The 26830-nt window shown below is 40.2% G+C and overlaps 2 protein-coding genes across 2 annotated transcripts; one reads left to right on the top strand and one right to left on the bottom strand.

Annotated features, from left to right (window-relative positions):
- Nucleotides 1-724: 724 nt before the first annotated feature.
- Nucleotides 725-1327, bottom strand: LOC121991111 (36.4 kDa proline-rich protein-like). Its single transcript, XM_042545135.1, has one exon. The coding sequence runs from the start codon at nucleotides 1325-1327 to the stop codon at nucleotides 725-727; it is 603 nt and encodes a 200-aa protein (XP_042401069.1).
- Nucleotides 1328-21374: 20047 nt separating this feature from the next.
- LOC121990284 lies at nucleotides 21375-21958 on the top strand. Its single transcript, XM_042544449.1, has one exon. The coding sequence runs from the start codon at nucleotides 21423-21425 to the stop codon at nucleotides 21801-21803; it is 381 nt and encodes a 126-aa protein (XP_042400383.1). The 5' UTR covers nucleotides 21375-21422; the 3' UTR covers nucleotides 21804-21958.
- The last annotated feature ends 4872 nt before the right edge of the window (nucleotides 21959-26830 follow it).

Raw genomic sequence — 26830 nt, 5'->3', positions numbered from 1 at the left:
TGGAGGACTGTTTCTGATTCTGTTGAGAAGACCAGAAACGTCCTGAGGAAGTTCGCCTCGATTTCTGAGGTCGGTCAAATGTCCCAGAAGTACCTTGACCCGACTAACTGCGACCACTTTGTTGCTGTCCGGTAGCCTGAGGCTGTTGGGTCTGTCCTGAAGTCTAATCTATCTGCTTCCTTTTCTTGTCCGCATTTGCTCTCTACTGAGTCGCCTCAATCATAAGGGCTCTATCCAATGCCTCTATATAAGATGAATTACCAAAACCTACAATCTTTACTTGAAGATGTCCATCCAGTCCCTGAACAAACTGAAACATACATGACCTGTCCTCAGCAACTAACTCTAGACAAAATCTGGCTAACTGATTAAATTCAGCAATGTATTCCGTCACTGTACGGTTGTTCTGCCGAAGACTCAAAAAATCTCATCAGCATGTCATCTAATATGACCGTGGAAAGTACTGGCTCTCAAAAGCCTCTCTAAATCATGCCCAAGTGATGTGATGCTCACTTATGATCGAGCGTTGTGTATTCCACAAGATATCGGCCTTGTCCCGTAAATGGAAAGCAGCTAGCTCTACCTTCTCCCACTCATAGCAAACCATGTAGAAGAAAGTTCGCTCTAGTGTCTCTATCCAAGACTGAGCCACGCTCGGATCGGTCTCTCCGCGGAATAGCATGAATCGGCTTTTCACCAACTCTGCCAATGTTGGAATCCGAGCTCATGCCATAATAATATTTGTAGGTTGAGTAGGGATCACTGCGGGAATTGGCGGAACCACTGGAGCTGGTACCACAAGTGGTACCGCTGGATAGGCCGAGGGAGGTACCCCTGGTGCTATTGCATAAGCCGGAGTAGGTACCGCTGGTGGCACAGCAGGGTCAATATAGGCAGGAGCAGCTGGAGGTACGGTAGGTGGTGATACCAGATAAGGAGCAACTAGTACTGCTGGTGCGGGTGCCGGGTATGCAGTAGCAAGCACAGATGGTGGTGGTGCTGGGTACGCAGTAGCAAGCACAGGTGGTGGTGGTGCTGGGTACGCTGTAGGCGCGACTAGAGGAGGTGTCGGGCACGTAGCAGCAGGCACTACTGGTGGAGGGGTCGGGTATGTCGCAGGTGGTACTGCTGGTGGTACAGTGAATACTGTAGGTGTGGGTAACTCTGGAGAAAGAACCGTCGGGATCCGAGAGCCCGACGCGCCTGCAGTACCATGAGGAATCTGTCCCTGACTGACAGGCTCAATCCCAATAGACCTCTCTAGTGACTTCGTCGCCAGAGATTCCAACGTCCTCTTGCGTGGTCGTCCTGCACCACGTCTCAGCATGGAAATACGTGTACTTCACCTCATATCTGTTAAATTTATTACCCAGGTATTAATACAAGTACCTAAATTATAAAATTAATCATCATACATATTTGCCGTCTGGAGATATTCCGTCGCTGCCAAGTCCCTAATTATGACCTTGTTTAAGAATACCTCGGAATTCCGAAACATGAAAATCGATGGAAATCCGTATAAATTTGAAAATACCCAGATTAACTCGTAAAACTGAGCTTTGATACCAAATAAATTGGGAGTCCTTGTCAGAGGAAATTTCGACATCATCTCCCCTGTACGGGTGACAATCTGGGACCTAACTACATAGCCCTCAGGGCTCATAATCATCAACCAACACGGTTGGAACATATACCATACAATAATAAAACAATCCATGCAGGTAATAATAAATCAGCCTCCGACTGACTACACAACCACGTAGTTTATAATAATACCTACTCCACTACAACGAGGAAAAATACAATACAACAGAAAAACCTGTTGGACCCTGTGGTTGTTTTGATGTGATCAACCAAGTTAAGTTAGGTTCTCCTGGTTATTTGATTCCTGTGTCTAAGTGTGCAGGAGCTTAGGAGCGTAGGAAGTCGAGCAGAAGACGCGGCTAGCGAGAAGGACGGCATGGAGAGAGAGCTGACGAGCTCGGTGCGTCCGAGGGATGAGGTGACCGCGGAAGAGTACACCGGTGGACGAGAAGAACGTGCGTGACATTCGAGGGAAGAGAAACCGGGAAGGAAGACTGCTCGAGGAGAAGACCAGAAGTTGGGTTCGGGTGATCCCTGTTCTGGATAGCGGAGATCAACCAAGCAAATGAAATAGAGCAGAAGGCCCGGACGAAAAGTCAACTTGGTTGACTTCACAGTCCGGGCGCCCGGATCCATTCCGGGCGCCCGGGATGCCTTCTTATCTTGATCGCAGTTAAACCGCAATCTATTCGTTGGGGGATAAAATTTTATCCCCCCAGGGCGCCTGGAATCCTTCGGGGCGCCCCGACCAAGGCTATAAATATAGTCTTGGTCCAGATCTAATTAATTCAATCAAGCAAACAACTCTGTATTCCTTTCTTGCAATAGTTCTGAGCTTCTAATGTATAAAAAGCTTCTCCGCCTTCAGAGAAGGAGATTCTTCAGAGCTTTTTCTACTGCCTTGGATTAACAACCTTTTTGGTTGTAACCAAGTAAATAGCTGATTCTTTCTTTTTCTGTATGTTAGTTTACTTTTATTACTATTGCATATTTTGGAGTTGAAAGAATCGAGGAAGGTGTACTTTTATTTTGGTAGGCAATTCACCCCCCTCTTGTCGGCCCCGCTGCGCCAACAAGTGGTATCAGAGTCGAGATGCCTCAGAAGGACTAACCGCCGTCTAAAGCAACAAAACGATGGCCGGAGATAGCATCTATCCACCAGCATTCGAGGGGGAGTTTTCTTTATGGAAGAAACAAATAGAGGTATATCTAAACACTGATTTTGGTATTTGTTTAATAATGAAATCTGGTTATGAAGCACCAAAGACAACGAATGGAGAAGAACTCGATAAACGCCTCTGGAACAAGAAGCAACATAACGAGTATATGCCAAACGGTCGGGCAGAATTTCATCTTCTAACCATAATATCAGATGAAGATCTCGACAGAATCGAAGAATACAAAAACGTAAAAGAACTTTGGGAAAAGTTCTTAAAGATTCATAAAGAATCAGAAGAAGTTGAAACTGAGACCAAGGAAATTGTCGAAAAGATGAAGAAAGCTTATCCGAGATAAGCATCGAGAAAGAGGGAGAGTCTTCAGAAGAAAGCAATTCAACAGGGGGAGAATCAACAGCTGACAAGGTAAGTCAGGTATGGTCTCCACTTTCTAAACAATTAGTTAAATCAATCGAAATGTCGCCGAAAGAATTTTGCGAATTAAAAATTGAATCATCGAAAGAGTTTTTCGGATTAGAAAATCTTCTATCGAATAAATTTTGTGAATTACGAAATATTTTCTCAAACAAATTTTGTAAATTAGAGATATTATCGAAAGAGTTTTTTGGATTAGAAAATCTTCTGTCGAATAAATTTTGCAAATTACAAAATATTTTGTGTAATGAATTTTGTAAATTAGAAATACTGTCGAAAAACTTTATCAAGTTAGAATTTATATTATCGAAATATTTTTGTGAATTAGAAATTCAAAATATAACAAAAGATATTAAGTTAAAAAAATAGCTTGTCGATTAAAGAATTTCGACAAACTAATAATAAAAATTAACATGATACAATTTTTTGCATGTTTAATATTGGTCGCTTTAAATTTGAAAAAGTGTAATTTGAGAAGTTATAATAAATTAAAATGAAAATTTAAAACTTTCTGATAATAACATTAGAATTAAAAAATATATAATAATAAATGCTTAGAAAGTTTTTGATTCTCTTCTAAATTTTCTCAAAAATATTTTTCTTGCATAAAGCTTTCTGCCTAGAAAGCTCTTAATTCTGATGACGAAAACTTAGCAATTGTTAAAAAAAAAAAAAAGAGGTAATTTTGATTGCAAAAACTTAGAAATTTTTCAAAAGTTATTTTTAACTTACAAATTTTCCTTGACTTAGAAATATTTTCCAGAAAATCATTGAAATAAATTTTTATAATTTTTCTAAGTGTCAACCCTTAGATTTTTCTTGTAACTCCAATTTTTTATGTGATCAAAGGGGGAGAAGAAAAAGTATAAGTCTAGGGGGAGGTAGAAATTAAAATTTTTTGAAATTTAATTTTTCTATCTTGTTGCATGTTATTGCAATATATATTGTTTAATTCTCATGTCTATTTTTACCCTAGCTTAACTTGGGTTGATCACATCAAAAAGGGGGAGATTGTTGGAATCTCAAGGTTATTTTGGTGTGATCAACAAGTTAAGTTAGGTCCTGTGTGTTTCTAACCCTGTGTTTAAGTGTGCAGGAACTTAGGAGCATAGATAGTCGAGCAGAAGACGCAGCTAGCGAGAAGGACAACACGCAGTGCGTCCGAGGGACGAGGCGCTGCGGAAGAGTATCCCGGTGGATGAGAAGGAAGCGTGCGGTGGTTCCAAGGGACGAAAGCCGGAGCGGAAGATTGCTCGGGAAGCAAGAGACGCAGCTAGCGAGAAGGTCGGCATGGGGTGCGACTGAGGGACGAAGACTGCGGATGAGTACGCTGGCAGACGAGAAGGAAGCACACAGCGATTCCGAGGGACGAGAAGCCGGAGCGGAAGCCTGCTCGAGAAGTCCGGAACTTGGGTTCGGGTGAGCCCTTTTCCGGATGTCCAAGATCACCCAAGCAAGCAGATCTGGAGTTGAAGACCCGGACCGAAGCGACCAGAGCCGGAGCAGAGGACCCGGACCAGAAAAGTTAACCAGAGTTGACTTTTGGGTCCGGGGCGCCCGGAGCTGACTGGGGCGCCCGGAACGTACCGGGGCGCCCGGAAGTCCATCTTTGACCAGATCGAGTCTTTCGCGATCTGAATGTTGGGGGATAAAGTTTTATCCCCCCCAGGGCGCCCGAAACCCTTCCAGGCGCCCCGACCAAGGCTATAAATATAGCCTTGGTCTAGAACTTTTTAACGAACTCAGAAATTCACTTTCGACGCTTGTGTGCTGTAATTTAGAGTTAAGTTTCTGTTTTCTGCGCTTCAACGTTATAAGAGGCTTCTCTGCCTAAAGGAGTATTTAGTGCTTCAACTTCCTTGGATTAACAACCACATCGGTTGTAACCAAATAAATACTTGTGCCTCTTCTTTTAATGTTCTATTTACTTTCTGCTTATTATTTATGCAAGTATTAGTTTAAGAGTTCGAGAAGGGTGTTTTTGTTTTTGTGTTTGCAGGCTATCCAACCCCCCTTCTAGCCGGCCACCAACGGTCCTATAAAAAGGGGGAGATTGTTGGAACCCCAACAAAACCTTCATAGCGGAAAACATGGGCATCATACCCGAAGTACGATATAAACATCCATAAGTACAAGAACTACACATCATAAGTATGTAGACATAACAAAACAAGGAAACAAAGAGAGTCTGAAACCAAAAAGCCATCTCGACACCTAGTGGGGAACTAGCGACTGAAATCTCCTGACGGCTTCAACCTGAAATAGGAAAATAAAGCAACAGTGTGAGTTCAATGACTCTGCGGGTATCAACCTAACATGCATAGTAAGATATATTTAACAGTAATAATCATGGAGTACAGTCTCCTGATCAAAAATAGGAAATGTGAAGACTGAACAAGCAAAGATGTTGTACTCAACTGGGCCTCCTATCCTGACATAAAGGTCGTCAGACCAAACCCATCATGTCTTTTGTATGCATGTCAATCATATGTAACCACAGAAATGCAGCACCCAATATGCAGCAATCACAAGCAATAAATGCAATCCATGCATATGATGCAAATGACATGATCACCCCTGACGCCAGTCAGCCATCTCACACACGATGGTGAGACCGAGTGGGTAGAGATATGATAACTATGCACTCTGTCATCACTACTCCTGAGTGACCGAGTGGACATGATGTTGTCAGAGTACACCTATCCTCCTACCCCAAACATAGTGGGGGAGCCTAAGCTTTCATCTCCATGTATCATAGTCAAGGGGAGGGATCCCTGCCCGCTACACGCTACAGTTATTGTTGGAACCCCAAGGTGTTTTGATGTGATCAAACAAGCTAAGTTAGGTCCTGCATTTGTTTAACCCTTGTGTCTAAGTGTGCAGGAGCTTAGGAACACAGGAAGTCGAGCGGAAGACGCGGCTAGCGAGAAGGACGGCACGGGGAGAGAGCCGACAGGCTCGGTGCGTCCGAGGGACGAGGTGACCGCGGAAGAGTACACCGGTGGACGAGAAGAACGTGCGCGGCGTTCGAGGGACGAGAAACCGGGAAGGAAGGCTGCTTGAGGAGAAGGCCGGAACATGGGTTCGGGTGAGCCCTATTCCGGAAGGCCGAGATCACCCAAGCTAACGGAGTCGGAGCAGAAAGACCCGGACCAGAGGCGAGCTGAACCGGAGAAGAGAGCCCGGACCAAAAGTCAACTGGGTTGACTTTTGGCTCCAGGGCGCCCGGAGTTGTCCGGGGCGCCCGGAACCCTTCCGGGCGCCCGAAAGAGACTTTTTCACAGGATCGAGCTTTGACTCGATCCAACCATTGGGGGATAAATTTTATCCCCCCCAGGGCGCCCGAAACCCTTCCAGGCGCCCCGACCAAGGCTATAAATATAGCCTTGGTCCAGAAACTTTTCAACAATCACGATCATTCTATCTCCAAACACTTGTATGCTTTAGTTGTAGTTAAGCTTCTGTTTTCTGTGCCTAAACGCTGTAAGAGGCTTCTCCGCCTGAAGGAGTTTTTGAGATTAATCTTCCTTGGATTAACAACCACATCGGTTGTAACCAAGTAAACATCTGGTGCCTCATTTTTTCTTTTATGCTTTTATTTATCTGCTTAATTCATTTTACAAGTGTTAGCTTAATCGTTCGAGGAATGTTCAAGTTTTATTTTGTAGGGCAATTCACCCCTCCCCTCTTGCCGGCCTCCAAAGGGACCAACAGTTATCACTACCCATGAACGGAGCAACAGAGCCCTGACAGAGCAAACTGCACACACCCTGCCTGATGATTCGGGGAAGAAGAGGATGTTGTATCTCTATGCCTATATGGAGATACCAACAGAGGGTGTTGTATGGGTGCAAGCATCGTCGCATGATCCTGGGACTGTACATGATAGAACTATGCCTGTGGAGGTAAGGAATGGTGCTAGCGTGATAATTGGGTCATCTTGGGTCCTTTCTATTGATGAGGTTAGAAATATAAGGATTTCAACTGAGCCTTCAATGTGCACTCTCTGTTGATGTGTCCCAGAAGCTTGCAGTAATAACATATAGGTTGATCCAATGGGAATTCTGACTTCTTATGGCTCCGGGAACCATTCTAGTAACACTTAACCTCAACAACCTGATTTAGCTGGGATAGCTGGGAAGATCCTAATGATGCCTGAGCCATCTTCTGTGGACATGAAGATTCTTTTATAGTAACTTGTTCCCTTGGAGATGGGTTTTGTGGTTTTTGGTCACGCTTCGAGCGGTTCTGATTCATCTCTTTCTCTAGATACTTGTTGTTGGGTCATCTTAATTAATATTGCTCGATCCAATGCATCTCGATAAGTGCTAATAGATGATCCTGACATCCTGATCTGAATGTAGGCGGCAAGACCCTGTGTGAACTGGAACATTTGATCATAGTCTTGAGCTACTAGGTGGGGGTTAAATTTTGCAAGTCGCCTAAATTCTGCATCGTACTCCATTATGTTGTGGTCACCTTGTTTGAGGTTTAAGAACTCCTGACGACGAGCCATACAGAAAGCGACAGGGAAGTATTGTCTCTCAAAGGCATTTCGAAATAATCTCCAAGTGATGATCTACTCTCCAAAAATCGTCCGCTGCATCCTCCACCAAGTGGTGGCTTGGTCTCATAAATGATATCCTACTAGCTCCACCTTTTCTACATCGGTACATGTCATATATCTGAATATACTCTCTAAGTTATCCAACTATGTATGAGTAGTCCATGGATCAGAACCTCCATGGAAGATAGTGAATCGATTCTTCACTAATTGGGCAAGTATTGGGATATGTAACTTGTCCATTATCCAATTGGTAGTGGTCGGTGCTGGTATCGTTGTTGGTGCTCCTTGAGACTGTTCTCCTTGACCCCTAATAGGTTGTTGACGGCCCTGACCCCTAGTTTCTGACCCTGCATCAATCGATGCCCTAGAGGAGACAATATTCTCCTCATCAGGGTTGGGTCCTACTGTGTCTACAAGTTGTTTCCGAGGTCACCCTTGACAATGGCCGTGAGTAGGGGTTGTTTCACTAGGTGGCATTACCTGAAAGTCAAAATAAGTCAATACCCAACAAAAGGTATAATAACAATTAAAGACACCTTACTTTCCTATAGCTTGGAGATATCCGTTGGCTTGTCTGATATCCCAAAACTCGAGAAGTCCAAATCCAATAAAACCAATACCAATTTCCAAAATGCAACAACACATGAATTGGCATCGCAACATGGGCTCTAATACTAAATAAATTGTCACCCCCCAAGGGTAAGGTTGTCCAACGAAAATCAGACAACACCTCCCCTGTAACAGTGACAATTGGTTCTTGGGTACATAGCCACACATGTATACATAATAATAAAACCTCAGCCCACACGACTAGGAACAAACAATCATAACAGAAAACAAAAAGGGCACTCACATAATCCAATATAAAATATATTTAAAAAATAGGAACATTCCTGCATGCACGCATGTCTAACAAATAACATGCTTTATTTACAAACCAACCAAGTAGAGCCACTATGAAAGTGAAAACAAAATAGGTTTTCAAAACAAACTCCACAGCCAATTTCGAATACAAGAAAGTCAAAGTGTTATGACTATGAAAATAAATTAAAGATATATCTCGAACGATGTGAGACCGACAATCAGGACCTCCGAGCGACATGACTTTTATTTCCTACCTGCTAACCTAAAATATAAAAGGAAACAAAGGGGATGTAAAGATACTTCATGGGTATATGATAGATAGAGCATGATACTAAAAGATAAAGGAGCAGTCTCTAGTATACCACTTACTACAAAAGTAAGAATACCGACATAAAATTTACTGAACAACCCATAACCAACAACATAATCCTTCACTAACCTACTCCACCAGGTATAGCTAATATATCAAGAGTACATATAGTACCTCCAAATCTTGCATAAAATAAACATATAACAACCATATAATAAGTCATGACTGCACGTAACAACATGCTACCACGAATGGGTCTCGTGGGCAGTTAGGGTTGTTGGGATGTATACTATAAGCCTAGCTTTTGTATGAACATCTGTTTTGAAATATTTTGAAATGAGAATCACTTTAGTCAAATATTTACATTTTATATTTATATATATGTCAATGAAGTTATCAATTTAATTTATATTATAGATAATATGGTGTGTGGTGCCACACAGAAGATCATGTTATCGGTTCCTTATAAATTATAAATAGTAGCTCACAACCAAGATGGGTTGGGACAAATCATTAGAACGGTTGTAGTGTAATTTGGTATTAGTATGTCTTGACTATAAAATTACACTAGTACACTATGTGTGTATTGAGCAGGACCGTTTGAGGTTGTTTGATTTGTACTGACTACATAAATGAACAAGACCTCTGCTATTATGGATGTACGTCCTCTTAATCCCTATATAATAATAAGCACGTATACTTAATACTTATTTCTTTAACTTATCAATGGGTGAGATTTATTCGTTAAATCAATAGGCTCGATGAGTTGGGAGATAATACTGTTTATATGGTGTGTTGTTGATTATAGAAGGAATCTATGTCCTAATTATTTATGCTAATAATGTCCCCTTGAGGAGTTCGTAAGGATTATCATGTAAACCCTATAGGTGGGCTTAGTCCTGCATGATAATAAAGTTGAGTGGTACTACTCTTGGAATCAGATGTTAATTAATTGAGTTGTTAGTAACTCATTTAATTAACAGACATACGATATCTTAAACACAGGGAGATTAACGCACTCATGATAAGAAAGAGCCCATATTGTAATATGGGATTGGTGCGGTAGTTCAATAATAACCCTTTAGTGGTATGGGAGTTGAGTGTTCAGGCCGAACACAGGAAGCTCAAGCCTATCAAGAGACCTAAATCAATTCCTCCTCTAGGACCCTATTGTAGCCTTTATATAAAGTCTCGCATCCACCCATCCATGTTTTGTTTTTGGTTAATCTCACCTTCCTAGGGTCGGCGGCAAGGATTATAAAAGGGAGTAGGTGGCGCCCCCTAAAACCTAATTTTCCCACAATTCTCTTCTCCTCCTTGCTAGGGCCGGCGCCTCTTCTCCTTGCTAGGGTCGGCGCCTCTTCTCCTTGCTAGGGCCGACGCCTCTCCTCCTTGCTAGGGCCGACGCCTCCTCCTTTGCTAGGGCTGGCGCCCCTTTCTTAGCATCCTTTGTGGACGGTGGCTTAGAAAAGAAGAAGAAGAGGAGAAGGTACCTCATCCTAGAGCTTCTCTTGGTGGTCGGCGGTTTGGAAACAAAGAAGGGAAGAGTGTTTGTTATCTTGCTAGATTGTCACCCACACGACGTCCAAGAAGAGGAGAGGAATACAATAGAAGATCAAGAGGTCTTTGGCTACAAAGGAAAGGTACAACTAGTTCTTTGATTCCGCTGTGTAATTAGTTTAGTTTTCTTTGTATCTATCCTGAATACCAACACAAGAGGCCAGTGATCTTGTGCTTCGATCAAGGTGTGCTTTGATCCATCAAGTACTTGATCGATTGATCAAACACATGTCTGATCGAACATACGGGTTGCTAGGAAAAGTTCTGTACTTATACAATTTTTGTACAGGGAAAATTAAAACAGAACAGAATTCTAGCACCTTCAAATGGTATCAGAGCAAGGTTTTCTGGCTCTGTGTGATTAGTTTTTGGTTAAATTATGCACTACTCATATATAAGTTTAGGCAGGATAATAGTAGGATGTGCAAGAAAGATTAACTCTGTGGTTGTAGGCGTCCTAGGTCCAACTATTATGGCTTTTTATGTTTATGTATGATTTGAACTCTCGGGCATGTCAAGGTTGTTTTGTGTTGTGCATGATTGTAATAATTAAATACAGCCGGTTGCTGTATTATTTTTTTACATTCTATTCGATCTAGATTACATGTAAATTCCTTTGTGGAATATAGGATCGATAAATGTAAATTTTTATTTATTTTTGTTGCGGCTTGTATCCTTGCTATGTGTGGTGCTATTTTGAGGACCGGAGGCATGGCGAAGAAGGAAGCAAGATAAATGCGACGGCTTGATCCATTGGCAGCATATAGTGATGGATGATTCCATAATAGTTGAAAATTTTATTTTTATATTTATTGTCTTTATATGCTATTTTTATGTGTTGTGATGTGTGAGCATGTTAAAATTCCTCAATTTAAATAACTAAGTAGGAGAGGGATTATTTAAATAAATTCCACGGTCTCCATTACTGGTTTGTAAGTGATGCATTAAAACTTACGCGTTGGCTTTAAGTGCCTTCCTCTATATTGGATAAGTTTATTTGCATATCACTAGAATATTATTTTAAATTCTAAAGTTTTGACCAAATATTTTATTTTGTGATTCTCAAGATTTCAAAATGGTCTTCAATCCTCTTGCTGTTATTTTTAAAGAAAACAAACTTACTGGTCCAAATTATATTAATTGGAAACAGAACTTAGACATCGTCTTAACTGCTGAAGAATACAAGTTCATACATTTTGAGGTCTGTCCTAGCGTGCTTGATAAGGATTCTAGTGAAGAGGAGATAGAGAGACATAGGAAATGGGTTATGACAGATGAGATAGTGTAGTGTTACATTTTGGCTTCTATCTCAAATGTGCTGCAACATCAACATCAGGCCATACCCACTGCCTATGACATAATACTCAATCTCAAGGAACTCTTCGGACACCAGAATCGGGCTGCCAGATAGAAGGCCATGAGAAACTTAATTACGACCACCATGACTGAGGGGGCATCCGTAAGGGATCATATTCTCAAGATGATGGCTCATTTGAATGAGATGGAAGTCCTTAGAGCTGAAATCGATGGGGAAACCCAGGTCGATGTCATTCTCCAAACGATGCCCAAGAGTTTTGAGCAGTTCCGCCTGAACTACAACATGAACAAAAGGATTTATTCGTTGGCGGAACTTCTGACAGAACTCCAAGTAGCAGAAGAGTTATTTCGTCAAAGTTCTCAAGTTCACATTGCTGAAAACGTTTCTGGGCTGCAAGAAGAAGAAGAAACTGTAGGATCGAAAAGAATTTATATATCTCCACAATGACATGATATTGTTCACTTTGGGCCTAAGCCCTCATGGTTTTGCTCTTGGGCTCTACCCAAAAGGCCTCATGCCAATGGAGATATCTTTTTCTTATAAACCCATGATCTTTTCCATGTGTTTTCAATATGGGACTATGTTTGCAACCTTGCAACCCCAACAATCCCCCCCTCAAACAAAGGACCATGGGCTTCCCACGTCCGATCCTCGACCCACTTGGTCTTCCTGCCCCTCGGTCTACTCGACCTACTAGGACTTCCTGCCCCTCGGTTTACCCGACCTACTAGGACCCGACCTACTAGGACTTCCTTGCCTAGCCGCAACTAAGACTTCCTGCCCCTCGGTCCACCCGACCTACTAGGACTTCCTGCCTGGTGTCTGGTCCTCTTGATCCGAACATAGGAGCCCACACTTTCTTTGTTCGAGGTCAATATTGTACTCACATGGTTCAATCAGAGCATAGCTCTTGTGCACAGTCGGCGGTTAAACCTTCTGGCAGTCCGGGCTCTGATACCAATTGTAGGATCGAAAAGAATTTATATATCTCCACAATGACATGATATTGTCCACTTTGGGCCTAAGCCCTCATGGTTTTGCTCTTGGGCTCTACCCAAAAGGCCTCATGCCAATGGAGATATCTTTTTCTTATAAACCCATGATCTTTTCCATGTGTTTTCAATATGGGACTATGTTTGCAACCTTGCAACCCCAACAGAAACAAGTTGGTTCGGCAAAGAAAGTGATTCGACCTCAAGGGACTAGGCTGCAGGCAAGTGTGAAGAAGCCGAAGGGCAAGTGCTTTACATACAAGCAGTCTAAACATTGGAAGGTGGATTATCCTCGTAGAAAGGAGAACAATAAAGGTATATCTTATTCATTAGTTATTGAAACATGTTTAGCGGTGTTATCTACTGGTACCTGGTGTGTAGATACGGGAGCCACTGATCATGTCTGCAATTCATTGTAGGAGTTCCAAGAAACCAGACGACTACATGAAGGGGAGATCACCATCTATATGGGCAATGCTAAGAGAGTGGCGGCTGTTGCAGTGGGAGATGTTTATTTATCTTTTGATAGGAATAAAACTTTGATTTTAAAAAATTATTTTTACGTACCATGTTTTAGAAAGAACTTGATTTCAGTTTCTAAATTATTTATGGATGAATATTCTGTTTCTTTTGATGACAAAGTGGTTGTCAAGAAAAATAGGGTGGTTATCTGTTCTGGTGCATTGGTTGGTAATTTGTATACTCTTAATCCAATAACTTCCATGATGCAACAAATGGAAATTAATAACACATCTTCTAATTCTAATAAGAGAAAGCAACATTCGAAAATGAACCAAACATATCTTTGGCATCTAATGTTGGGTCATATTAACTTGAGTATGATTCAAAGGTTAATAGTCGATGGACCTTTGGGTTCATTGGTATTAGAAAACTTTCCGACCTACGAGTCTTGCTTGGAAGGAAAAATGACCAAGAGGTTTTTTAAGGCAAAGAGGTATAGAGCCAAAGAAGTGTTGGAATTGGTTCATTCTGATTTGTGTGGGCCTATGACTATCCATGCAAGAGGTAGTTTCAAATATTTTGTCTCTTTTATAAACGACTATTCGAGATATGGGTACATTTACTTGATGCGCCGCAAGTCTGAGTGCTTTGATAAGTTCAAAGAGTATAAGGCTGATGTGGAGAAACGTCATGGTAAAAGTATCAAAACACTACGGTCTGATCGTGGTAGAGAGTACCTCTTAGGAGAGTTTAAGAGTTACTTATCAGAGGTCGAGATTCAATCCCAATTGTCTGCACCTGGTACACCCCAACAGAATGGTGTGGCGGAACGAAGGAATAGGACTCTTATAGAAATGGTTAGATCAATGATGAGTTATTCAGAATTACCAAATTCATTTAAGGGATATGCTCTGGAAACGACGGCGTACATTCTGAACTTGGTACCTTCTAAGTCAGTACCTTCTACTCCCACAAAATTATGGAATGGACGTAAGCCTAGTTTGAAACACATTTAGATTTGGGGTAGTCCAGCATATGTGCTGAAGGGAGACGCTGATAAGTTGGAATCACGTACAGAAGTTCGCTTGTTCGTGGGATATCCTAGAGGAACGAAAGCCTAAAGATCAGAAGGTCATTGTTAGCACAAATGCCCGATTTTTAGAAGATGACTATATAATGAACCACAAGCCCATGAGTAAAATTGTTCTTGAGGAAATAAGAGAGGACACTTTTACTTTAGTACAAACAGTACAAGATGAGATACCACAAGTAACTGCAACACGTGTCACAAATGATGCACAATTACAGGTAGTACCTCATCATAGTGGGAGGGTTGTTAGACAACCTAAAAGATTCATATTTTTGGGAGAGTCTTCGGACTTGATCCCTGGTGAACATGAAGTTGATCCCTGGATATATGATGAAGCACTCCAAGATAAAGATGCAGCATCTTGGCAAAGTGCAATGAACTCTGAAATAGAATCTATGCATTCTAATCAGGTCTAGGAGCTTGTAGAACCACCAAATGGTGTAAAAGCCATTGGATGTAAATGAGTCTACAAAAGGAAAAGAGGAACAGACGGGAAGGTGAAAACCTTTAAAACGAGGTTTGTTGTGAAGGGGTATACTCAGAAAGAGAGAATCGATTATGAGGAAGCTTTTTCACCAGTAGTCATGCTTAAGTCTATCCGGATTCTTTTATCTATTGTTGCTCATATGGATTATGAGGTTTGACAAATAGATGTTAAGACAGCTTTCCTTAACAAAAGTCTTGAAAAAAACATTTATATGAAGCAACCAGAGGGATTCATTGCGAAGTCCAAAGAGCATCTTGTATGTAAGTTCAATCGGTCCATTTATGGACTGAAGCAAGCTTAGAGATCTTGGAACATCCGATTTAATGAAGTAATCCAGTCTCATGAATTCATTCAGTGTCCGGATGAGTCTTGTGTATACAAGAAAAATGACGGAAACGTGATGGTATTTCTTGTACTATACGTAGATGACATTTTGGTCATTGGCAACAATGTCAAAGTGTTGTCAGACGTAAGAGTATGAATGTCCAAGCAGTTTGATATGAAGGACTTGGGAGAATGTGGACATATTCTTGGGATCAAAGTAATAAGAAATCGCAAAAAAAGGATGGTGTGTTTATCCCAAGCTTCATATATCGAAATTATCCTAGCTCGTTTTAGCATGCAAAACTCCAAGAAAGGTTTTCTACCTTTTCGGCATGGAGTACCTTTATCTAAAAAGATGTGTCCTAAGATACCAAAGGAGATAGAGGAGATGAAGGCAGTTCCTTATGCTTCGGCAGTAGGAAGCCTAATGTATGCGATGCTATGTACGAGACCGGATATCTATTTTGTCGTAGGCATGGTTAGCAGATATCAAAGTAAACCAGGATAGGGGCATTGGACTGCCGTAAAGCATATATTAAAGTATCTGAAAAGGACTAGAGATTATATGCTGATTTACCAGGTAGATGATTTGCTCCCTGTGGGTTACATGGATTCGGACTTCCAATCAGATAGGGACAGCAGTAAATCAATCTCAGGGTATGTGTTTACTTTGGGAGGTGGAGCCATAGCATGGAGAAGTGTTAAGCAGAAATGTGTTTCAGACTCCTCCATGGAAGCTGAGTATGTGGCAGCCTCTGAGGCAGCCAAAGAAGTTGTATAGCTCAGAAACTTCTTGATGGACTTAGATGTGATTCCTGGTTTGCCCAAAGTTATCACAATTTATTGTGACAATAGTGGTGCAGTAGCAAACTCTAAGGAACCACGAGCCCATAAGGCAAGTAAACACATTGAGCGCAAGTACCACATGTTACGAGACATCATAAAACGAGGGGAGGTTGTTGTCGCGAAGATTACATCAGCAGATAACCTAGAAGATCATTTCACTAAGGCCCTTCCGGCGAGAGCTTTTGATAGGCATGTTGAGGGGATGGGAATGAGATGTATGGCAACATTTATGGCAGCATAGTCTTTTAGTATAAGTGAGAGATTGTTGGGATGTATACTATAAGCCTAGCTTTTGTATGAACATCTGTTTTGAAATATTTTGAAATAAGAATCACTTTGGTCAAATGTTTGCATTTTATATTTATATATATGTCAATGCAGTTGTCCATTTTATTTATATTGTAGATAACATGGTGTTTAGTGTCACACAAAAGATCATGTTATCGATTCCTTATAAATTATAAATAGTAGCTCACAACCAAGATGGATTGGGGCAAACCATTGGAACGATTGTAGTGTAATTTGGTATTAGTTTATCTTGACTATAAAATTACACTTATACACTATGTGTGTATTGAGCAGGACTGTTTGAGGTTGTTTGATTTGTACTGACTATATAAATGAACAAACCTTTGTTATTATGGGTGTGCGTCCTCTTAATCCCTATATAATAACAAGCACGTATACTTAGTACTTATTTCTTTAATTTATCAATGGGTGATATTTATTCGTTAAATCAATAGGCTCGATGAGTTGGAAGATAGTACTGTTTATATGGTGTGTTGTTGATTATAGAAGGAATTTGTGTCCTAATTATTTAGGCTGATGATGCCCCCTTGAGGAGCTCATAAGGATTATCATGTAAACCCTGCAGGTGGACTTAGTCCGGCATGATAATAAAGTTGAGTGGTACTACTCTTGGAATCATATGTTAATTAATTGAGTTGTCAATAACTCATTTAATTAACAGACATACGATATCTTAAACACAGGGAGATTAACGCACTCATGATAAGAAGGAGCCCATATTGTAATATGAGATTGGTGCGGTAGTTCAATAATAACCTTTTAGTGGTATGGGTTATTATTGATGGACTTAAGTTGAGTGTTCGGGCCAAACACAGGAAGCCCAAGCCCATCAGGAGACCTAAATCAATTCCTCCTCTAGGTCCCTATTGTACCCTCTATATAAAGCATCGCATCCACCCATCCACATTTTTATTTTTGGTTAATCTCACCTTCCTAGGGCTGACGGCAAGGATTATAAAAGGGAGTAGGTGGCACCTCTTAAAACCTAATTTTCCCACAATTCTCTTCTCCTCCTTGCTAGGGTCGGCGCCTCTTCTCCTTGCCAGGGTCGGCGCTTCTCTTTCTTGCTAGGGTCGGCGCCTCCTCCTTTGCTAGGGCGGGCGCCTCTTCCTTGCTAGGGCCGGCGCCCCTTGCTTAGCATCCTTTGTGGATGGTGACTTGGAAAAGAAGAAGAAGAGGAGAAGGTGCCTCATCCTAGAGCTTCTCTTGGTGGTCGGCGGTTTGGAAACAAAGAAGGGAAGAGTGTTTGTTATCTTGGTAGATCGTCGCCCACATGATGTCCAAGAAGAGGAAAGGAATACAATAGAAGATCAAGAGATCTTTGGCTACAAAGGAAAGGTATAACTAGTTCTTTGATTCCGCTGTGTAATTAGTTTAGTTTTCTTTGTATCGATCCTGAATACCAACACAAGATGCCAGCGATCTTGTGCTTCGATCAAGGTGTGCTTTGATCCATCAAGTACTTGCTCGATTGATCAAACACATGTTTGATCGAACATGCAGGTTGCTAGGAAAAGTTCTGTACTTGTACAATTTTTATACAGGGGAAATTGAAACAGAAGAGAATTTCAACGCCTTCAAGGGTATCTACTATCTGCAAGCGACAATACATGCTACTACCATCTAGTCTAGTAGGTAGATAGGATGAGGTAACTATCTAGCTCCTCAGCTACTAACTACGGCCGATAATACACGCTACTACTAACTAGTCCAGTGGGCAATCAGAGCACATAAATGTCACTATTTGCGGGTGATAATACACGCTACCACTATCTGGTCTAGTGGGCAAACAAGACGTATAGCTATCTAGCTACGGACTGCGGGCGACAATACACGCTACCACTATATGGTCTAGTGGGCAGTCCATAGGTAAATATATACACAACAATAATAACCAAACCAGCTGAAATAATCACAACCAAGGGTACATCTCTACAAGCTACACTATGATATTTCAAGCCTAATTACATAAGTATAAATAGCAATAATTATCATGGATAACAATGAGACTGCATAAATATCAAATAGACTAAATGTAAGGATAAGCAATAAAGTATCAAGCTCAGGAATCGATCAAGAGTAGAGTTAAAGTAAGCAATATATATACTACCATAATAATAAAATAAATCATGCACCAAGTACAAAGGTCTAAACGAGAAACAAGAGGGAATCACCCACCTCAAATGTCGAACTTCCTAGAGATCTTCCGAGACTCTGCCTTGAGCCCGAACCCCTACAGCTCATTCTCTACTGCAGTGGTTCACCGCAGCTGACAGAGGCAACGATGTCAGGTGCGGCAGCTGTGGAATCACAAGAGAGAAAGGAAAGGGGTCAGCGGAGGCAATGGAGTCTACCCCACAACTTCCTCTTCTTCGGTTGTAGCTCACCTTGGCCAGTGGAGGCAACGGAGTCCGTTGTGGGGTTGCAACAACCGTGACGTTGGGTGGAGGCAGGTGCGGCGACGAGCCAAAACGTAAGAGAGGAGAGGTAGGCAGAAACTTTAGGTTTGGGAAAAAAAAATACCTCTCGAGAAAAGTTTAACTCTTCCTTCAAATATGTTCATCCAAAGGGACATTTTCCATCCCTAATTAATTATCCTACTAAATGACTTATAAAAAAACTAAATAAATCTAAAACTATTCCAAATTTTAATGTGGTTATTTTAAATTTTAAATCTCTTTCAACTAGTTATCTTAAGCATTATATATATAAAATATTTATTAGCTGGTTATCCAACAGAAAGTACTCTCAAGTGTGAGCCTTGGAGTCGGAGTTGTCATAGGCTCCGAACCAAGTAAATCTTGGTCGTGTTAGCATTGTCTTTTTGGTTTCTTTCTTTATTCCGCTGCGCTTACTTTTTACGCGAACGTTTTCTAAAAATGTAAAAGTCACGAGCGTTATTCACCTCCCCCCCAGTACAACGATCCTACAAGATCAATAAGTGAATGGAGCAAAAGGTGAAAACAGATAGCAAAGCCACTTGTAGAAAGGTTGGATGTGAAGCTCTCAGAGACAAGGAAAACAAAGACAGTGGACACAAAAGCAAGGATTGCGCGATAAAGGAAACGATATCTCTCTTTAACCTAATATAGCTCCGCCCACTCGATTATGACCATTGGATCTCTATAGCCACAATGGCAGGAAGCACTTTTAGCGGCTTGATTGAACACATGGATCTAACTAAATCTTGGCAATCATTACGATTTGGATGATGATTCACCTTCTCTACAGATGATCACATCACTTTAATGAGACACTACCTCAGAAGCATATTGGTGCACTCTGGGCTTGAGTATCGAGACAGATTGTGTATGGTGTGTATTTAATAAGAATGGTCACATTTACTGTGTGATATAGTCTAAAACACACATAAGATTCACCACATGGCAGAAAGAACCGGCCTATTCAACTAACACAACAATTTAGTCGGTTGGACTCTTGTCTCCCTTGACTAGACTTGAAAGGGAGATTGGTGATAGGAGAGGTAATCAGAGGATGCCACGTAGTTAAAGGGTCAATGGTCCTACTGATGTGGTGGTCAAAGTCAATAGAAGATCCATGTCGCCCTCGGCTTCATGTTGTGACAGAATGATTATATCGTCCCCGACTCGATGTTGTCCGCTTCATGTTTTTCTCAACTCAACATAGGCCCCAACTCTGCGCTCCCAGCTTCAGGACCATCCCCGACTCTGTGCTACTTCCAGCCTTGGATCAGCTCTGTATCTATATCGTTGCTTGCAGAAGATATGGGCAACACAATCATTTTCTTCAAAGAACATGAAATTTTTAACTGTTTAGTCTGAAAGAGGTGGGGCAATATAGCTATTTGTTTCACAAAACATGAGTATCGTTGACAAAAATCTTAGAACACATGTAGTACATAAGGGAATGCAATCACTCTATAAAAGATTGTTCGCTCCTATAGTATAGGTACACACATAAAAAAAAACAATTCAAAACTATTGATCATCTTCTCTTGTATTCTCCCCTTTATAATCTCACTTCGAACTAATATTCTAAAGATATGTAATAGAGTATATATATATATATATATATATATATATGGCGTTGCCTGTGGACACTTCTCACATGAGGAGGCGCCTCCCAATGTGAGGGTGCCAACGGGTGATAGCGTACATACTCAATTGATGCATATTTTTAGGTGACCCTCATAGGTCCGAACACCCGGATATTTTCATAGGCTTCCTGATTCTCAAAAGTGAATTAGGACATCCGAGAAAAACTCCGGATGTCCAGACCTATAAAGATCATCCAGAAATATACATCGAATGGATATACATGCTAACAAATATATATATATATATAGTTTGGGTAAATATTGCATGTGGACACTTCTCACATGAGGAGGCGCCTCCCAATGTGAGGGTGCCAACGGGTGATAGCGTACATACTCAATCGATGCATATTTTTAGGTGACCCTCATAGGTCCGAACACCCGGATATTTTCATAGGCTTCCTGATTCTCAAAAGTGAATTAGGACATCCGAGAAAAACTCCGGATGTCCAGACCTATAAAGATCATCCAGAAATATACATCGAATGGATATACATGCTAACAAATATATATATATATATATATATAGTTTGGGTAAATATTATTGTTTATATGCAAATTTGGATAGCTTTAAATTATTTATCGTTATTTATGAGATTAAAGTTATAATTTAGGATAGTTTGAGAATGTAGTCATGTAGATGTAATCGTTAAAACAAGGTGCGCGATATTTGTTGCTTCACGTGCCACTCAACCGTCCTACCTGTCCCGATCTCCTTCTCACGTGATCGCCTGGTGAGATCACGTGTGCCCCTCTGGTGGGTTCCGCCCTTTCGATTCGTCCAAGGGCGCTCCGGTTTTCTTATGATGTCATTATGAGTCATATAAGAACCTCGCCGCCGTTGGCCAGCCCAACCAATGAACCAACCCCACTCATCTTTCGTACACAATTTTCAATCGGGTTCATCGAAGTCAAGAAAAATAAACCGGGCCGGGTCGTTCCTGCCGTTTTGATTGGGCCGACAGCCGATTTGCCAACATAAGTATATCCCGGTTCGTTCGCCCTCCTCACCGCCTCGGATCCCTTACTTTCTCCCCTTCCCATGAGCCAGAGAGGACCAGCAGTCATGGTGGATCAGGAAGCCGCGCCGCCCCACGGGATCCTGCTCGCGGTCGTCGTCGCCCTGGTGGTGGCCGCCCCCTTCTTCGTCGGCGGCGGAGGTGAGGCCATCACCGGCGCCATCTCCGACCTCCTCAGCCCCGCCGGCCTCCTACTCCTCCCCGTCCTCCTCATACTCCTCATCCGCTTCCTATCTTCCGACCGCGGCGCCATCCTCTCCGAGATCTTCTCCGCGGGCTCCCCCGACTCCGTCCACCGCGTCGGCGGATCCCCAGTCGGCATCGGCCTCTTGCTCCTCCTCATCCTCTGCCTCCTCTACTACCGCTTCTCCATCTTCGGCGGTGGCGGGGGCGACGACGAGTAAAGTGGCCGGCGCGTGATCGAAGTGGGAGTAGATTTGGGATTGTGATTTCGAAGGCTGTGGTTAGGTGGCATTGAGTGTTGACTCCCTGTGGAACGCTAAGTTACGTTATTGCCCCCTGCGTATGTGTTAAATTAAATACATAGTGAATTATTATCCGCCTTTGTTTTTGCTCGCTGCAAAAAAAATTAAAAAAATAAATTCACTGCCAAACAGTTTGACAAAGACTCCGAGGCAAAATGTAAAATTTCAGATTCTCGAGGACCGATGAATGCAAAAATAGGCACTGTACAATAATTGAACGACTGTACTTACCCGATTAAAAGAGGTTCCTTGTGTGGACAACAGTCAAAGTAAGTCTGAGGAGGAGAACAAAGGTTGTTAATTTCTTCACATTACTCCTGTTCTTCACTTTCCAATTCCAAGTTCTTTAGTTATGTCCTTGGTGAGGCTGAATTAGATGTTGTTCTGCCATGGGGAAAGAGTTCGACTAACAGGAAGTTTCCTACGATCCTGTGAAAGACATACTGCAGCAGCCATTCAACAATAACTACTATGTACAGCAGCGTGACGGGTTTCGAGACCGTACGCATTGTTCTCAAATGATTATGCATGTAAACCTATCTAAAGAGTACTTATTAAAATGAATTTGATACTTTTTTCAGTATTTCCCAACGGAACACAAGCTGAAAATGGCTCAAATTTTATTAAAATTCAGTGATTCGTATTATTGACCATTTCAATATTTATGGAGGACGAGTTCTCCGAAATTGAGAGATTTAAATATTTAAGATTATTTTTATAAAATGATGGAGGGATTGAAAGAGATGTCTTATATAGAATATAAGTAAGATGGATGAAATGGAGGGGAGCATCGTGTGTTTTATGTGACCGTAAAGTACCTCTTAAATTTAAAAGTAAGTTCTATAAAATCACAGTTAGACCTGCTTTGTTATATGAAGTTGAATGTTGGGCTATGACTCAAGCACATGGGCAGAAGATGAGAGTTGCAGAGATGAGAATGTTAAGGTGGATGTGTGGACATACGAAGATGGATAAAATAAAAAATAAGAGCATTAGAGAAAAAGTCGGAGTTGCATCTATTGAGGACAAACTTCGAGAGACATGTTTAAGATGGTACAGACATGTACTTAGACGACCAATAAATGTTCCAATTAGGCGATGTGAAACTATGATAAACATGCATATAAAGAGGAAGACCAAAAAAGACTTGGTTAGTAACAATAAAACAAGATAAAATTTATTTAAATATAGATGATGATATAATAGGAGATAGAGTTAAATGGCGTAAAAGGATTCATACAGCCGACCCCATCTATTGGTAAAAGACTTGGTTATTGTTGTTGTTGTATTGATAGTGTTATCCAAATTGGGAGAGTTGCAGCAACAAAAAGGAAGGAAGAGGAAGCCAGAGGAATAGGAAAAGAAAGCGTACTTATGCATAATGGAAATGCAAGAGAGACAAAAATAAATATATATATATATATATATAAAAGTGGAGTAATGATATGCTTAAGGAAAAAATATCAATGAAAAATTCATTTTTTTGTGGACCTATCATTTATGTGTAGCTTTTCATTTATGTGTCTCTCATTACAGCTAATGCTTCAAAGACAAGTGCTCGACTAGTCAAATTTAGCATACCAACATAAGGCAAGGAATCTAACAGTAGCAAAATTTGTATTGTCAATTTTGTTAAGTCAGTCCACTGTTGGGCTTCAACAACCCAGTTTAGTTCACTAATAATTTGATAAGGGCCAATAAGCCACTTTCCTACTAACCCAAACTTATTGTCAGAAGCAATTAGCTATACAGCAAACTACTTCTAAAAATGACATACAATATTTTTATTTGCAACTTCATTCCACACAACCACAATTTTATATGTAAATGAAGAACAACCAGTAGATTGATGGGACAAAAATGATGATTCAATCTGGGTTTATCAACAGAAAGCCTTAGGTATCCACTGAAGATAAGGAGCTCATTCCTAGGAAGCACACGGCATACCTGAATGGAAGTTCCTCATCATTAGCAGCCTAGCAGGTCTTAAATTAGTACAAATCTGAAGAAATTTACCATGATTAAAAAGAAACATTAATGACCATACAGAAGAAGAAACATTAATGACTATAGAGAGTAGAAAATTTTACTGTCCAAATCAGAGGAAAAGCTAAAGAAGTAAAAACTTACTTTGAGAGATCAACTACAGAAAGGCACACGAGAATTTGTAAATTATTATGAATGTGAAGGTAGAGGCACAATCAAAGATTGTACTGGATGATGACATTGGATGTTAAAGACCAACAAAGTTTATGCACAAAGCCACAAAGTACCAAAGAGAGTTTAGCTGAAGGAATATTGCCTGGTTGTATCCAATCACTAGCAGTGTTCTACACAAGATCAATTATTTCAATGTTTGACTTTCTATGCCATTCTATGTACGTTTATGTAGTAGAGATTATCTGACCTCAAAATTTATCTCCCTTCATATAATCTGGGATTGTTCTATGAGGAGCATCTGAGATGAATGTAATCATCTTTTGCTATAATGTAATAGACATTATGGAGTAAAAAGATTGAAGGTAAAGAAAAGGGGTGGTGGATGATGACAGAGTCACAAATATGGTTAATTCCTTCGCAAGGTTAAGAATCAGGGAGGAATAAATTGGTGTAGTGAGATGAGATATTTGCATATAGGTTGAGGTGTGAATGAGATGGATCAACTCTTAGCAGAAAGTACTGTCAATTCGGAGAGTGGAGGTGAAACTAGGAGGTTGGCTGTAGAGGCAAAGGAGGAAATGGTGGGGAGTTGATGCCTTGATGGTGGTGTCCTAACAAGAGTGACAGTCGGCAAGGACAGCAGGTTGATGGTGATGGGTAGGGAAAAAAATAGATGAAAAGAAGAGGTGAGAAGGCAAAGAAAGGGCAAGGAGAACATATGGAAACAATGAATAAACGAACAAATTGTTAGCCCCTCAGGTGTTTATGTTTGACTAAGTGAAATTTAAGTGATTTGTATTTATCAAGTTGTTTGAGCGTACAAACCATCTAGATTTGATACATAGAATGATGGTCGTGGTTAATCGAGTGTAAAGCTGTGGAGAACTTTGCACCTCAAAGGGGGACATTAGCATAGAAATTTGAATATGTTGCTGTAATTTAGGTAAGGTTTGTAATAACCTAAGGAGCTTTTTAGAGTCATGCTCCTTGAGCATCAAGCTGTGGGACTAGCAAAAGTATCACCCTAGCAATGAGCTTACATCGATCACATTTAGGATATATTGTTGCAGGTTGATGCAGTAGCACAAGAATACCAGTTCATCTTGAATGCAGCAAAGTACAATGATGCTTCTTGTATATTCAATGTGTTCTGCCATCTTCTTTGGTTTGGAAGAACTTGTCAAACTTGATTGTTAATCTTGTGGTTATGGATATGTTAGTATTTCTTTCATTCTTATCAATGATACTAGAAGTCCTTTATCAATTCATCTAACCATTTGTTACTTTTTATGTTTCATTAAAATATACCAACATAAAGCTGAAGTTGGAAGTTTAATTCTTAAGAGTCTAATTTCTTATGCAACGAATGATGGGAAAAAAAGAGAGTAGCACTATTAAATAACCAGAACATCACACAAATATCAGATACAAAGAGTTTTTCTAGTTGATCCCTCGTTTGTGATCAAAATGTCAAAACTTTACTGTATATCTTGATTCACAAGGTCATGGGCGACATCTCAAGTAGTAACAGAAAATATATCTAATTTGTTCTTTCTAAAAAAAAGATAATTATTTGAAGATTTTGGAAAAAAAAAAGTACAGGAGAAAAATGAGCCTACTTGTTTGACATGGTCCACTGTGGCAACTTGAGCAGTCCAAGGATCAAAATATTTGATTTTGTCAAGTTCTCCATATGTGGTGACAAGCACCTAAAGCAATTATCAAACATTTAAACATAAAAATACAGGTGTTCTAAATAAAAAAGACAAAAAAAAAAAAAGTAAAGATAATTTATACCTTCCAAAAAAATAATGCTTTTATTAATTAATAAACTATACTTCATCCGCAGAAGAGAAACATCATATTTCAGAAGAATGACATAATTGAACTTCACTAGGATTAAACCATGACAATTGTGTACCAAGATAAATAGAATTGAACTTCACTAAGATTAAACCATGGCAGTTGAGTACCAAGATAATAATACACTAAAACCAATAGTATATGAAATTATTCACATATAAAAACATACATGGGTACATGAAACTAAGATCGATATTTGCCTGTATATTTAGTTTGATTTTTGTAAGATTAAAATATGTACAAAAAAAAACAAAAATTACATTGTAGAATCAGTTAATGATTGTTCTATGCACCTTAAAACAAGGGCGAGTTAAGAAAAAAAAGTTGGGTTTCTACTTTAGCTGGCAAGTATTCAATTTTGTAACAAGCATCTACAGGGACTAATGAGATGAACAATGTCATATCGCAGCTTTTGTGTATAGCAATCTACTTCTTGAATTTGCATTTTATAAAAACAATAAAAAATGAGTTATTCATTCTTTCATTCGCAATCATGAGTTATATTCCCCTAAAAAAACAGAAAGCATGATTATGGGTGAAAGTAGGAAAACTAAACAAAAAAAAAAAGGTGACTTACAAGAATAACCCTGACAAATCTACCCAAACATTGGATCATCCTATGATGTCATTGATAACCTCATACAGAACATTTATGCGAGTGTAGGATACAATGCCATCGGAAGTGAATGTAAAGTAAACATGCATCTAACATTAACAACCATGCTCATATATATATATATATATATATATATATATATATATATATATATATATTTATAAAATTATGGTATTAAATTATAGCAAAAATGATTAAGGAGATGAGAGGAGTTTTGCTCAAATATGCGTTCGTTAACAATTGATCTATATCCTTATTATAGTAAATTGGTCATTCTCTAATCAGTTAGGCACTATGTGGAGATAAA

Source organism: Zingiber officinale, chromosome 6B (genome assembly GCF_018446385.1).
Source record: "Zingiber officinale cultivar Zhangliang chromosome 6B, Zo_v1.1, whole genome shotgun sequence".
NCBI lineage: Eukaryota > Viridiplantae > Streptophyta > Magnoliopsida > Zingiberales > Zingiberaceae > Zingiber > Zingiber officinale.
This window is presented reverse-complemented; position numbering and strand designations above follow the sequence as displayed.

Coding starts and splice junctions, on each gene's coding strand:
- LOC121991111 (XM_042545135.1), bottom strand. CDS start 1,327: ATGCTGAGACGTGGTGCAGGACGACCACGCAAGAGGACGTTGGAATCT.
- LOC121990284 (XM_042544449.1), top strand. CDS start 21,423: ATGAGCCAGAGAGGACCAGCAGTCATGGTGGATCAGGAAGCCGCGCCG.